General features: G+C 39.8%; 1 protein-coding gene across 1 annotated transcript in view; it reads left to right on the forward strand.

The window, feature by feature from the left end:
* Positions 1-13,035, forward strand: part of MARCHF1 (membrane associated ring-CH-type finger 1) — a 635,844-nt gene that overhangs the window by 549,481 nt on the left and 73,328 nt on the right. The window contains exon 5 of the mRNA XM_036762957.1: positions 5,291-5,471. Within this exon, the coding sequence (XP_036618852.1) occupies positions 5,291-5,471 (181 nt within the window). The remainder of the gene's footprint in view (positions 1-5,290; positions 5,472-13,035) is intronic.

Below are 13,035 nucleotides of genomic sequence, written 5' to 3' on the forward strand. Positions count from 1 at the left end.
ATCATTCCTGTCCCCATAGTAAGAGTCTATGGTCTTTGCTTTTCTAATTTGCTTTTTGCTCATTGTGATTGCCTTTTACCTGGCTTTTAAATTGGATCCCTGCTTCTGGAGCACAGGAGGCTCTGTCCCATACTTCTTGTGCTGGGGTCTAGGATCCTGGTTACTGGCTTTTGTCTGCTATGGCCTCCGGTCCTGACAGCTGGAAGCTATATAATGTTGTAGCTTACCTGTTGCTGAGCTGGAGCTGGCTGGTGTGTGCTGAGGCCAGGTGAGGTCTTTCTGAGTTTCCCCAGGGTTACACTGAAGCTCACAGCATGATGTGTGGGGGAGAGGCAGTCTGGCCACTAGAAGTGTCCTCCTCCCCTAGGGCTGTACTATAGCACTGGGAAGCTCAGCAGCTGGTTTACTCTGATCCACACGGGTGTCTGTCGATTTTCCTGGCTGTGCAAAGGCATACCCAGGGTACTGGTTCCCTTCAGCCACAGCAAGAGGAACCTTTCCTATTAATCCCCCTAGTCTCCAGAACTAAAACTGTTTTTCTGCTGGCTCTGCTATCCAGGATTTTTTCTGGAGCAGTATTCTCTGGGTTTTTCAAGGTCAACAAGGGAGGGTGAGAACAACCTACTATTTGCTCCACCATCTTGGTTCCCAGAAGTTTAAAAAATCAGGATTTTTTTTTTTACTTTTAAAGCAGAGGTATCTGAGTGAAGTAAAAATCAATAGTCTGGTTGGGTTATCATGGTAAAATGGAAAAAGCCCTGTCTCTGGAGTCCAAGGACCAGGGCTCAAAGACCCCAAACTCTACTCTGACACTTACTACCTATATGACCTTGGAGAAGTCATTTGTCCCAATCCACACATACATACCTCAGTTTCCTCCACTGTAAAACAAGGGGAGAGGTGGAGTAGATAACCTCTGAAGTCCCTTAGATCTCTAAATTTATAATCCTCTGACCATTTGAACTTGCTAAAGTTGAATCAGCTAAATTTTTGTTTAAAGACAAGTTATGTCTTATCTGATGAAAAGATTAACACTAGGAATTATTTGCAACAGCCTCAAAGCATTTGGCATATAAAGCAGTGGAAAAGCATTGGATTTGGTGCTGGCAGAGATTAGGTTTGAATCCTGAATCTGATATTTGTGGGTGTCAAGACTGGTGAGTAGCTAAACCTCTCTGAGGCTCAGTCTTCTCGCCTATAAAGCAGAGAGATGGTACAGTGGATAGAGTGCCAGGCTTGGAGTCAGGAAGACTCATCTTCCTGAGTTCAAATCTAGCCTCGGACACTTACTAACTGTGTGACCCTGGGCAAGTCACTTAACCCTGTTTGCTTCTGTTTCTCATCTGTAAAATGAGCTGGAAAAGGATTCCAGTATCTTTGCCAAGAATGAAGAGTCAGACACAATTGAAACTACCAAACAACAAAGAAGCAGGAGATGAGTATAATAGTAAAGATGCTGGCTTTAGATTTATAAAAGTTGAGTTTGAATCCTGCCTCTGGCACTTACTACCAGGGTGACTTGAACAATTACTTCTCTCTGGGACCTTCCTTTATTTCCTCATGTATGAAATGAGGAAGTTGGGCTGGATAATCCCCGATGTTCCTTCCAGTTCTAAATTTCGGGTTCTGTGAAAGTCTTTTGCAGACCTAAAAGGGATATAGAAATATAAATTGTTCTTGTGTCACTTTTTAAGGGGCTTCTCTAACTCCATCGTGTTTTCCTCCCTCCTACTCCTTAACCCTCAAATGAATACAGAAAATAATGAAGTCTTTCAGCTTGCAGAGGTTTTCCACCAGAATCAATGCTTCTGGAGTATAATTAGACTATTTGATGGAAGCAGTTGAGGAGCTGGTCATGATTTTTCATTGCCAGCTTCTCTTTTTAACCTTTCCTTCATTTTCGGAGTCTGCAGAAGCCTTGGTGATTTATTTGAATGATTGTTTCCCATTACTTTAGATATTGTTAAATTGCCTTCAGTTGTGAACTACAGCTCCGGTATATTGTTTAAGGGTAGAAGCCAGGACCTGTAGGGGCCAAGGATGGGGGGAGCAGGAACCTAGTATTTTCTTTAAGTGTTGGGTAAGAGTTTGGGAGCTTCCAGGTTAATTCATATAACCAATGGAAGCAGCATTTGCTCCTTGATGCCATTTCATGGGCTGTTTTCCATCAGAAACCAAAGTGAATGAGAGTAGAATGATCTGTATAGACATAGTTAGAGGAACAGTGTTAATAATAATGTAAATGCTACTAGGTTACAGTCCCACCATGCTGGCCAATTGTCTCCCCCAGAAAATATCCTTATTTTTGTGCTCTCCATCCAAAAAACAAAAAACACTGGGTCTGAGATTCTTTGAGATATCTCTGGGGCAGAATGTGTGGTTCTTAGTTGGTTTGGGGTCCAGTGTGAAAGGATATAACTGGTTCCAGAATTTTATTTCTGAGTTATTTCATTTTCCTTGGGGACTGGGATGCAAAAGACAAGCCTCCTGTGATCACACTTCTTTATTTTGAGGTTGGGGGAGTTTGGTTTCAATTCCTGCGCCTGGTTGCAGATGACACTTTGAGCTCCATTTCATTTCCTCTGAGGCTTACTGATACAACATCCTTATCTTTATACTGAGACTTCAAGAGAATGGAGCACAAGAGCATTTCTACCTTCTGACAGGCCCATCAGAATGACTTAGCTCATTTAAAAGAAATTATTCTAATTTTTTAGGGGAAACATGAAATCATTAGACATCCTTCCATACTTTTGTCAAAACCACGCTGAGCTCGTCTAACATCTGTCAGACTGTAAGAACTAAATACTTAGGCAAAGATGTGAATTTATAACCTGGGCAGGGAACTCTATTCACCAAAGATAAAATGCAAATACTTGGTGAGAAAACTCCAAATCACCATAATCATGAAATATTATTGGTAAATAACACTTCCTGAACTAGCTGACCCAGGTTTTTTTGTTTGCTGTACACAGACTCCATGTGTTTATTAATTTTGAAGAGTTTGATTTAAATTGTCATCATCAGTCACTTCATCCACCAAAACAAATAAATAACCCTACAATTTTTATTTTTTAACATGAAAATCTTTGTAATTTAGCTGGCTAGATACTCTCTATGCTTAAATTACTCTATAGGAGGAACTTTCAAACACACAACCCTTCCAGGTGGGTAGAGTAGTATTTACTAAATTACATGCTGCCACTTCCAAATTCTCATTCAAATTAATCAAAGCAGTAGTCACAAGAAAACATCCTCTAGAACAGACTTAGGGCCAGAGTTTCATCAGCCAGATGCAAACTTGCTCAGGGGATATCACTGACTACAGTCTCCCATTGATTGAATCTTTTCTGTACCTAGGACTATGGATGAGTTGTGGTGGTAAGAAGAGGTTTATTTACACACAGGTGTTTGAGTGACAGCATTTTTATGCAAGTCAGCAAATAAATACTTTAAAGCTTGAGTCCAGTTTCAACCAACATTTCCGCCCCCTCCCCCACCAAAACAAATGGACTGGTGAATTCTTTGGTACAGGGAACAACTGGTGAGAAAACTTTTCTGCACCTGTTCTGTAATTTAGTCTTAGAGAATTGCCTGGGGCACTTAGAAATTATAAATGATTGCCCAGGGTCATATATCTTTTTTTTTGAGAGAAAATAGCATTTATTATAAGTTATCTGATTCATATGTGATACAAACAGTAGACAAGCAGCTTTTGCCTAAAAATCAATTAATATTTGCCTTTGATATTCTTATTATTTATAACATGTCAGTAAATTATATAAGTGGTAACAAAACTCAAAATCACCAACATGATGCACTATTTGGAAAATAATTATAATTTCCATTCATAAAACTCTTTGCAAAATTGCTGATATATATTTTCTCACTTCATTCTCCCAACAACCCTGCCGTGTGGGTGATATTATTATCCCTATTTTACAAATGAGGAAACTGAGTCTGAGAGTGATTAAGTGACTTACCCAGGGTCACAACAGGCAGTAAGTGTTGGAGGCAGCATTTGAACTCAAATCTTTTTTATTCCAAGTCAAGCTCTCTATTTCCTATGCCATGCTATATCTCCTAAGATATTATCATAAAGCAGAACTACTGATTGGAAAAATCAATACAGGGGATGGCTTCTCTGGGCTACTCCTGAATTTGCTTTCCCACATAAAAATGTCATCCTCATGATATTGGTATATTGCTACAAGGTCATATATCTAATGTAGTAGAGTAAGGTCTTCTTGCTTCTGAAGATGGCTCTTGATTATAATATATCTACCTGTCTCAAACAACTAAGATAGATAGATAGATAGTAGATGGATAGATAGACAGACAGATACAGACAGACAGATAGATAGATGGATGAGAGAGTGAAAGAGAAAGAGGGTAGATGATAAATTTTATTCATACAAATGTATAGATATAGATATGTATGTACAGATATATGTGTGTAAGTGTATATATATGCATGTCTAGCCATGTGTATATATACGTAAATATATATACATATGTGTGTATATAGATATAGACATATAGATGCTTTGACCTGCTTTATTTTAAACTTGGACTGGTTTACCCCTCATTAAACAATTTGATGGCCCCATTCCCCACCCCATCCCCACAGCTCACTATATTGGTACCAGACTTAGCATGGACATCTGATTGACTTTAGCCATCCTGCAGCTCCAAAGCCTCCCCAACATCAAAGATTATGGGCACATACTACTATGCCTGGAAAAAATGATGGACAGAAGGAAGGAAGGAGGGAGGGAAGGAAGGAAGAATGGTTGAGTCATGTTGATGATATGTAACAGAGAACTCAGATATATCATGAAGTTATTTCCTTGCAAGGAAAACTTAGCTGAATCATGGACTTTGTAGTTAAGAAGGATACATTTCCCTTCCCAATCTGAGAAGAAACTAGGATTTGATGGATTCATTTTGTACATACCCTATTATACTTAGATCTTATTCTAGAATCTAGTCAGAATGAAACGGCTTGGGATTCTGAATCTTAGCTTTTAATGCCACTAGTGCAACACAACATCTTTCAGGCAGTGACTTTGGTGTTTGTTTTTGTCTCTCCCAGCATCTGACAGTGCCATACACATAACAGGTACTTGATATATGTTTGTCGAATTTCTTGGACTGAATTTCTAAGACACTGAATCGGTAGAAACCAAATACTGAAAGTGAAACAACGCCCAACACCTCTTCCCCTCTTCTCAGTTCCCATAAGATCCTTGGGAGATGTCTCACTAACTTTCACTGTTCTCCTCCCCAGGATCTGTCACTGTGAGGGAGATGATGAAAGCCCCCTTATCACACCGTGTCGCTGCACGGGAACTCTACGGTTTGTTCACCAGGCCTGCCTACATCAGTGGATTAAGAGTTCAGATACCCGATGCTGTGAGCTCTGCAAGTATGACTTCATCATGGAGACCAAGCTGAAACCACTCCGGAAGGTAGAGCATTATCAGCATAATTATCTTTCAGTGTCAAAAAGCATGGGCTAATAGTTGGACAAGCAAATAATATATTTTGAAGACCCATTTCCCTCCTCAAAGGTTCAGTGCCAAAGTGCTTACTTCTCTTGGCACTGAGGGCTGTGTTTGGCTGATGTACTCATAAATTCAAAGTTGAAATCAGAACCCTATATCTATTACTTTGTCAGTAGTTCTTCCTTTTCCCATATTTCACATTCTTTCCATCTCTAGGTTTGGTAAACACTTCTCCAGGGCCAAAAATGAGCAGGAAGACAAAATTTATGGGTAATGCAACTGAATTGTTAAAACCACTACATTTCCCAATCTTAACTTACTTCATAAATTCAGTTTGGATTTCTCATATATGTTCCCTTCTCTCCACTCAAATAGTTACCTCTCTTATTTGGGCCTTTAATACCTCTTCACTGGATTACTGAGGTAGCTTTCTAATCTCCCCCATTCAAATCCACCCTCCATACAGATGCTAAATTCATTTTTTTTAAAATGTAAGGCTAACCATGTCACCCTTCTACTCTATAGATTCTTTTGGCTCCCTGTTATCTCCAGGAGCAAATATAAATTCTTCTGTTAGGTATTTAATAGTTTAACCCCTTCCTATCCTTCCAGTCCTCCTACATATTATTCCCTTTATGCCCACTACAATCCAGCCATACTGGCCTACTACTTTCTAGTCCTCATACAATATTCCATTTCTTGTCTTCTTGCTTTTGCATAAAATCCCCTGTCTATAAAGCTTTTCCTTTTCTCTTTCCTTCAAGACCTAGCTCGTGTCACCTTCCAGGAGGCCTTTCCCAGCTCCTCCAGTTGCTGATGCCTTCCCATCTAAAGTTACTTTCCATTGACTCTGTATGTGCGTACCTAGTTACCTTCATGTAGTCTTGCCCATTAGAATGTAAGCTTCTTGAAGGAAATGGTTGTTTTAATTTTCCTTTTTACCCCCAATGCTTAGCATAATGCTAGCACATAGTAAGTCCTTCATGAATATGTGTTGATCAATCGATCACTGTGAAAGTTGGTAAACTTACAAGTAGAGTCTCACAAAAGGTGATTGGTCCATGATACTGACTAATCTCATTTCTTAGAAAATAAGCATTAGGTACTGGAGAAGACATGTTCCTCCAAAGTATATGATTTGAGGGATTATTTTAGGTAACTCATTTGGTTTTTCATGGAATATAGAAGAAGAAAAAGAATTGACTGTACTATGTAACAAGCTTAAAGTGTGGGGAAGGTATCTTATTTTTCTCTGTATGATTTCCCACCCAAATACATTACCTCATCTTGGTCATATCATACTAATATGTTTAGGATCAGATTACATTCAGAGTATGAGTCAAAAAACATGATTACACCTAATTCAGAACCGATCAAGAGCAGCTTCTAGAAGCTTCCACCCAGTAAAATGCTGGACATAGAATGCATCCCTGGTGGTCAGGACTCCAGATTTTTTACATGCAAGCTTCCTCCTCATATGTCACTCATCACCCCCACCCAACTCCCTGCCTCACTACTACCTTGCAGATATGAATGAGAGTGAGAGGGAGCATGAGGCTTGAACTACTAAAATAATAAAACTGCCCCAAAAAAGCTTTTCCATTTAAATGAAATGCAAGATGTATGGTGAAGAGTATTGCCTTGAAAATGAAAAAGACAGCTCTCAAGATGAGCAGAAATGACAAACTAAACAAACTACGGCCGGCACCTGCCTGGGCTGCTGCCCTCTCTAATCCCTCATTAGTTCTGCAAATGATGGAGAAGGAGGCCAACTCTATTATTAATAATGTTTTACGGATTTTATAAGACCTTTCGTTTATGGATGAAATATGACTCCATAAAATATGACTCGTAGGACTCCTCAGCAGCAGGTTTTGTCTTCTCAACAGACGAGGCAGCCAAGACACTGAGTGGTTAAGTTCTTTTATTCCCAGTCCCAAAGCAATCAGTGCCAGAAATAGAAATGGACCCTGTCCTTTGCTTTAGCCACTGAACATACTCGGTTGAGAACAGAAAAATGACATACTATTTAGCCCCATGAAGATTTAAACTGTCCACTCTTAATATTCAAGGACTGGCAAGCTGTTCCCAAACATCTGCAGAATATACTCCTGTTCCTCATTTTCTGAAGAATCTTTCATTTCACCTTTGTGAAAGAGAATCCCAGTCTGAATACAGTTGTCCAGGTGAACATAATGGCTCATTCCTCCCTTCCCCCAAACACTTTCTTTTTAAAACCATAAAGAAACCATGAAACTTGAGAGATCATTCAGTTTAGCCCCCACCTTCCTACACCCTCACAAGTTCAGCTGGAGGAAGATGCCACTGATTTCTTTTTGACTCCCAGGGAGGACTCTCTATATTCTAGCCCATTGTTTTATAGTTGTGATGGAGAATCCTTTCAGCCATCTAATGAGGACAAACCCCCTAGAAGCACTGGTCATCTCTTCTTGTTTTTTAAAGTGACAAAATTTCTAGGAGACAGCGCAACTCCCAGTGGGTACCCATCTATTCTAATTGAGCAAATCTCAAGGTAACTATTTAATGCCCTGGCTCTTGTTCCATCCCAAGTGGTGCTGAAGAAACAGCTAATCACAGTGCAGTATAGGGAAAAGAGCATCAGTTCTGAAGTCAGAGGGCCTGGATTCAAATTCTGCCTTGGAGATTGACTCTCCTAACTTTCCTGTGCCTCCGCTTCCACCCCTGTAATTGAGGAGGTTAGACCAGGTGATCTCTGAAATCTAATTCAGCCTTAGTTCTCTGATCCTATGATCCATGCTGCAAATATTTTAAGAGGGTATATTTAAAGAGAGTTGTGAGAAAGAGTCATCCACAATGGGTTCTAACGTAGAAAATAAGCATTTTATTTCTAGGACAATTGTTAACTAGATGTAGAAACATGAACAAGCTATGCCTAACCCCTCAGTTTCCCCATTTGGAAAAATACTATAAATTATACTATAAAAATACTATAAATTATACTATAAAAATATTATAAGTACCATAAAAATACTATAAAAGTAATGTCACATAATTCCAAATCTTGATTCAATAGAACCATGCAGATGGGAAATATTATTTAGGAAGTATGACTAATTAATTTACTTCAATAACACAAAAATTTATTACATTTTTCTTTCTATAGATTTTAAGAGGTTCTCAAGGTCAGTGCCTAATAAATCCCTTCACTTAGAGAAACCTGGAAGTCTGTGCAATTAATTGCAATCTCCTTGGCAGCTACCTTACTTTTATAAGAATCTAAAGGCCAGCCCTATGAAATCATTAATTTAGCTAATGATTCTGAAGACCTCCCCTCCAGCCAATAAGGGCACAAGGTGACACTGAAGTAATACACTTTCCTACAGAAGAGAAAGAAAATTTCTCCAGAGACTGAAAAAAGTTGGTGCTTAATAGAGATATCAAAAACATTAAGCCTTACTTCACTAATTAATACAATAAATGCCCCCCCCTGCCAAATCCACTGCTAGTAAAGACATCAAGGCTGTTCCCAAAGGAGACCCTTTAAAGACAACAGTAATGCCCAGGGCATTCTTTATTTTAAAAAACTGATTTATATCCTCCTTAAGCAGTTAGTGCAACTATTTCAAGAAAAGACCCGTTCAGAGCAATTCCACCAAGTCCCTGAGTGTCAAGAGCAATTCTAAGGCCCCTAGAGAATCGAATGGGCACAAGTTTAGAAAGCCTGGTGACTGTATAATGCAATTAGGAAAACACAAATCAAATCAGTTGTGGCAACATGTACTCATCTCCTGTCCTGCAACTGAAGGATTGTTTCAGATTTTAGTCCTATAGTCTCTCCCTAGATGAGCTAGAGTCAAATTATGGGTTAAATTCAAACTGGTAAGAAGAACAAACATGGCTAATAGCCGTATTCAGTTCTGGGGTTTGTTTGGTTTTTTTGGTTTTTGCCAAAAGGTAGCAAAGAAATCAGCATACTTTATTAAGGCATCTTGTTGGGCAACCTAGATTCTGAAAAGAAACACATAATATAATACACCATTGATGAAACTGTGAACTGGTCCATCCATTCAGGAATGAATTCTAGAACTATGCCCAGAAAGTTAGTAAACTGTGCAAACCCTTTGACCCAAACATACCTCTACTAGGCCTATACCCCAAAGAAATCAAAGAAAGAGGGAAAATATAGCAGTTCTTTTTGTAATGGCAAACTACCGGCAAAGAGGGTACCCACCATTTTGGGGACTGACTGAGCAAATTATGTTATAGAAATGTAATGGAATTCTGTTGTCCCATAAGAAATGGTTAAAAAAGATGGTTTCAGAGAAACCTAGAAAGACTTGTATGAACTGATACCGACTGAGGTGAACAAAGTCAGGAAAACTCATTATAACACCAACATTGTAAAGACAAACATCTTGGAAAGACTTAAGAACTCTCTTCAACACAGTGACTGACCACAATTCCAGAAGACCAACAATGAACCATACTACCTCCCTCCTGACAGAGAGGTAGTGGACTAAAGGTACAGAATAAGACATACAATTTTGGGCATGGCCAATGAGAGAATTTGTTTTTGCTTGACTACATACAATTGTTACAAGAGATTTCTTTTTCTTTCAGTGGAGGGGAGAGAAGTGGGTGAGGGTATAAAACAAATGTTTGTCAATTGAAAAATAAGATAATTTTGTTTTTAAACACAGAATCTCTCACATACAGTGAGCAGTATTTGGGCTCTATCCATGATCACATTGTCTGATAAGCTAAATGTTATTTAGCAAATGGCCCTAAAACTAAGTGTAACCAAATGTAAAGAGGAGATAGGAACAGTTAAGATGCCCAGGCAGCCTACTGCATGCTATCTGTAGCACATCTTTGCTTATGCATACAAAACAAATACTTTCTCTCCTTCACCCCCCATGCTGGAGATCCTTGGGAAAGGAGGGCTTTAGTGAGTTGTTTCCAGAAAACTGGACCTTCTCTTTCTTTAAAGAGCCACAACATATATTTCTTTAATTTTTACCAAATGTTTTAAAAATGCATCATGCACTTCTCTGACCTTATAAACAGAGCATAATGTATATAATTTCACCACTTTTCAGTGACTTAGAATCATCATTATGAACTGGAAACTTTTGAATTTACTATAATTTAGTGATATGCTCAGGTGGTACTAAGTTGTTGCTCCTTGGATCCAGATTTTTTTTAAGTTCTTGTATCTCCTTTTAATATATTTTTTCTTTTTCCTCTGAATGTCAGACTGTGAAAATCACTTTTTCAGGCTGCCAGTGTATTTTTGTTATTCTGTCATTTTTCAGTCATGTTCAACTCTTTGTAACCCCATTTGGGTTTTCTTGGCAAAGATAATGGAGTGGTTTGCTATTTCCTCCTCCAACTCATTTTAGAGATGAAGAAGCTGAGGAAAACAGGGTTAAGTGACTTGCCCAGTGCTACACAGCTAGTAAGTGTCTGAGGTGACATTTGAACCCACAACAATGAGTCTTCTTGACTCCTGGCCTGGCACTGTATCCACTGAGCCACCTAGACACCCCACCAATGTATTATCTTCCTCTAACAAACTCTTTTCTTCCTCACTCATTGCCCCTACACCTTCTCCCTTTCACTAGGGTAATCCTCATACTCCAACAGGCTAAGAAGCTGGATAATCAGGTTTTTCAGGCTGCATATGTAAGACAGAAGTAAATAATTCTTAGCAAGTAGTTCAGTGATCATCGTGAAGATGCCAGCAGCAGTGGAGGGGGCAAGGGGTAGGTACTGTATAAGCAGGTGAGTCAACATGGCCAGGATGATGCCTGAGGAAGGGACATATGATCTTGTGATTATGGGAGTAGTCACAAACTGCCACCTTTAATAGTGGAAAATCACCAAACTCCTGGAATGGTGACCCACCTTCACGAAAACAAAGTGGCAGGTTGGAAAGGGTTTCCTATGTGTTCGAGCCAATGGGATTAGAGTGAGCCTTAAAAGACCCTGGGGCCCTCTGCTTCTGTGGAAACTCTCAGTGTCTCTCTCCTTCCCCTTGAGAGGGTGCACAGAAGTTAGTTGTCCCTCAGAGCCCTTGGGTTTGGTCTTCAAATCTCTATTTGTGCGTCTGGGGTCACAGATATAAACACCACTCTACCCTGCTCAGACTTGGAACTCCAGCTCCTCCCCAGAGGTCCTTTGCTCCTGATTGGTAAAAATTCACCGTGTGGAGAACCCCTAGACTCATCAAAATGTAGTCTGGCCATCTTCTCCCATGCCACCAAATGTATACCCTACCCTTCCAACTTCAATCTGGGAACATTAAGCAATCACCCTTTGCAGACACCTACACTCCTATGTTATGTTGTCTTCCCCTATTAGAATGTAAGTTCCCTGAGGACCAGCACTATTTTCCTTTTATATTCTTCATCCTTGGAGCTTATCCCCGTGTCTGGAACCATAGTAAGCTCTTAATAAATGCTTTTTCACTCATTCATTCATTTATTCATATGTGATCCAGATAACTAAGATAAGGTCTCTCCTATAGGACATTTCTGTACAATGGAAGGACAATTCTAGGGGGGGAAACAGGGAAGAATTGGCCTGCGTCTTTTCTTAATGAGAGAGAAAATGAGATTCTGGTAGTAAAACAGAAAAACTTCTTTTTGCTACCTCCACTGGAATATATACATGTTTCTGAATTATGGAGTGAAGTCATCTCCTTAAAACAGGTATTATCTCTCTCACATGTGTTTTCATTCATGTTCTTTCTAACAGGTGGTGTCGTTCTGTCTTTCCCTTTCTCTCCCCTTCCTCAAGTTTAGACTAGTAAGGTCCACACTATCAAGACCTAACCTTATCTTTAATCCCACACTTCTTACTCCAGCCACATTAATCTTATTGCCTTCTCTTTAACTTGGTTCACCTGCTCCCGTCTACAGGCCTTGGGCTGACCATGCCCTGAGACTGGCTCCTGCCCCAGCAAGAAATACATAAGAAGCTTCCTGTCTAAGGTAGAAGCTGCCTCAATTGCAAGGTCTCTTTGTCACGGGTGTCTCAGGTCTGTTGTCCTTGACTGTTTACCTACCTTGTTTCCACCTTGCTTTGGCCTGTAGCACCCTGACTTCTGACTGCTTGCCTGGCTTTTGACCCCTGATCCCAGACTTTTTCTTAACCAGCAGCTTCGGGGCATTCTCCAGGTCTGGCCTGCTCCTGATGCCTAACCCCTACCTTTTGCTCTCAGCTTTGATGCACTCTCAGTTGTGGCCTCTGACTCTTATCTTGAGACACAATGCCACGCTGGCATGATGCAACTGCAATGCAGCATGTGGCCCCAAGAGCCTTTTTGCTATTATCCAGTTCTGAACACTGGACTGGATGGTTTAAACCAATGTGGTCGATCTTATACAATGACTAACCAACAACTAGAGTTTCTTCCTAAAATCAGCCAGTGAGCAACCTACTAATCATAGCAGCACATGTGCAAAACACTGTGCTAGAAGCTGGAGGAAATAAAAAGACAAATTAATACATGGACCACAGCAGTAGAATTTGGTTTTCAATG

This window comes from Trichosurus vulpecula, chromosome 6, assembly GCF_011100635.1.
Source record: "Trichosurus vulpecula isolate mTriVul1 chromosome 6, mTriVul1.pri, whole genome shotgun sequence".
Lineage (NCBI taxonomy): Eukaryota > Metazoa > Chordata > Mammalia > Diprotodontia > Phalangeridae > Trichosurus > Trichosurus vulpecula.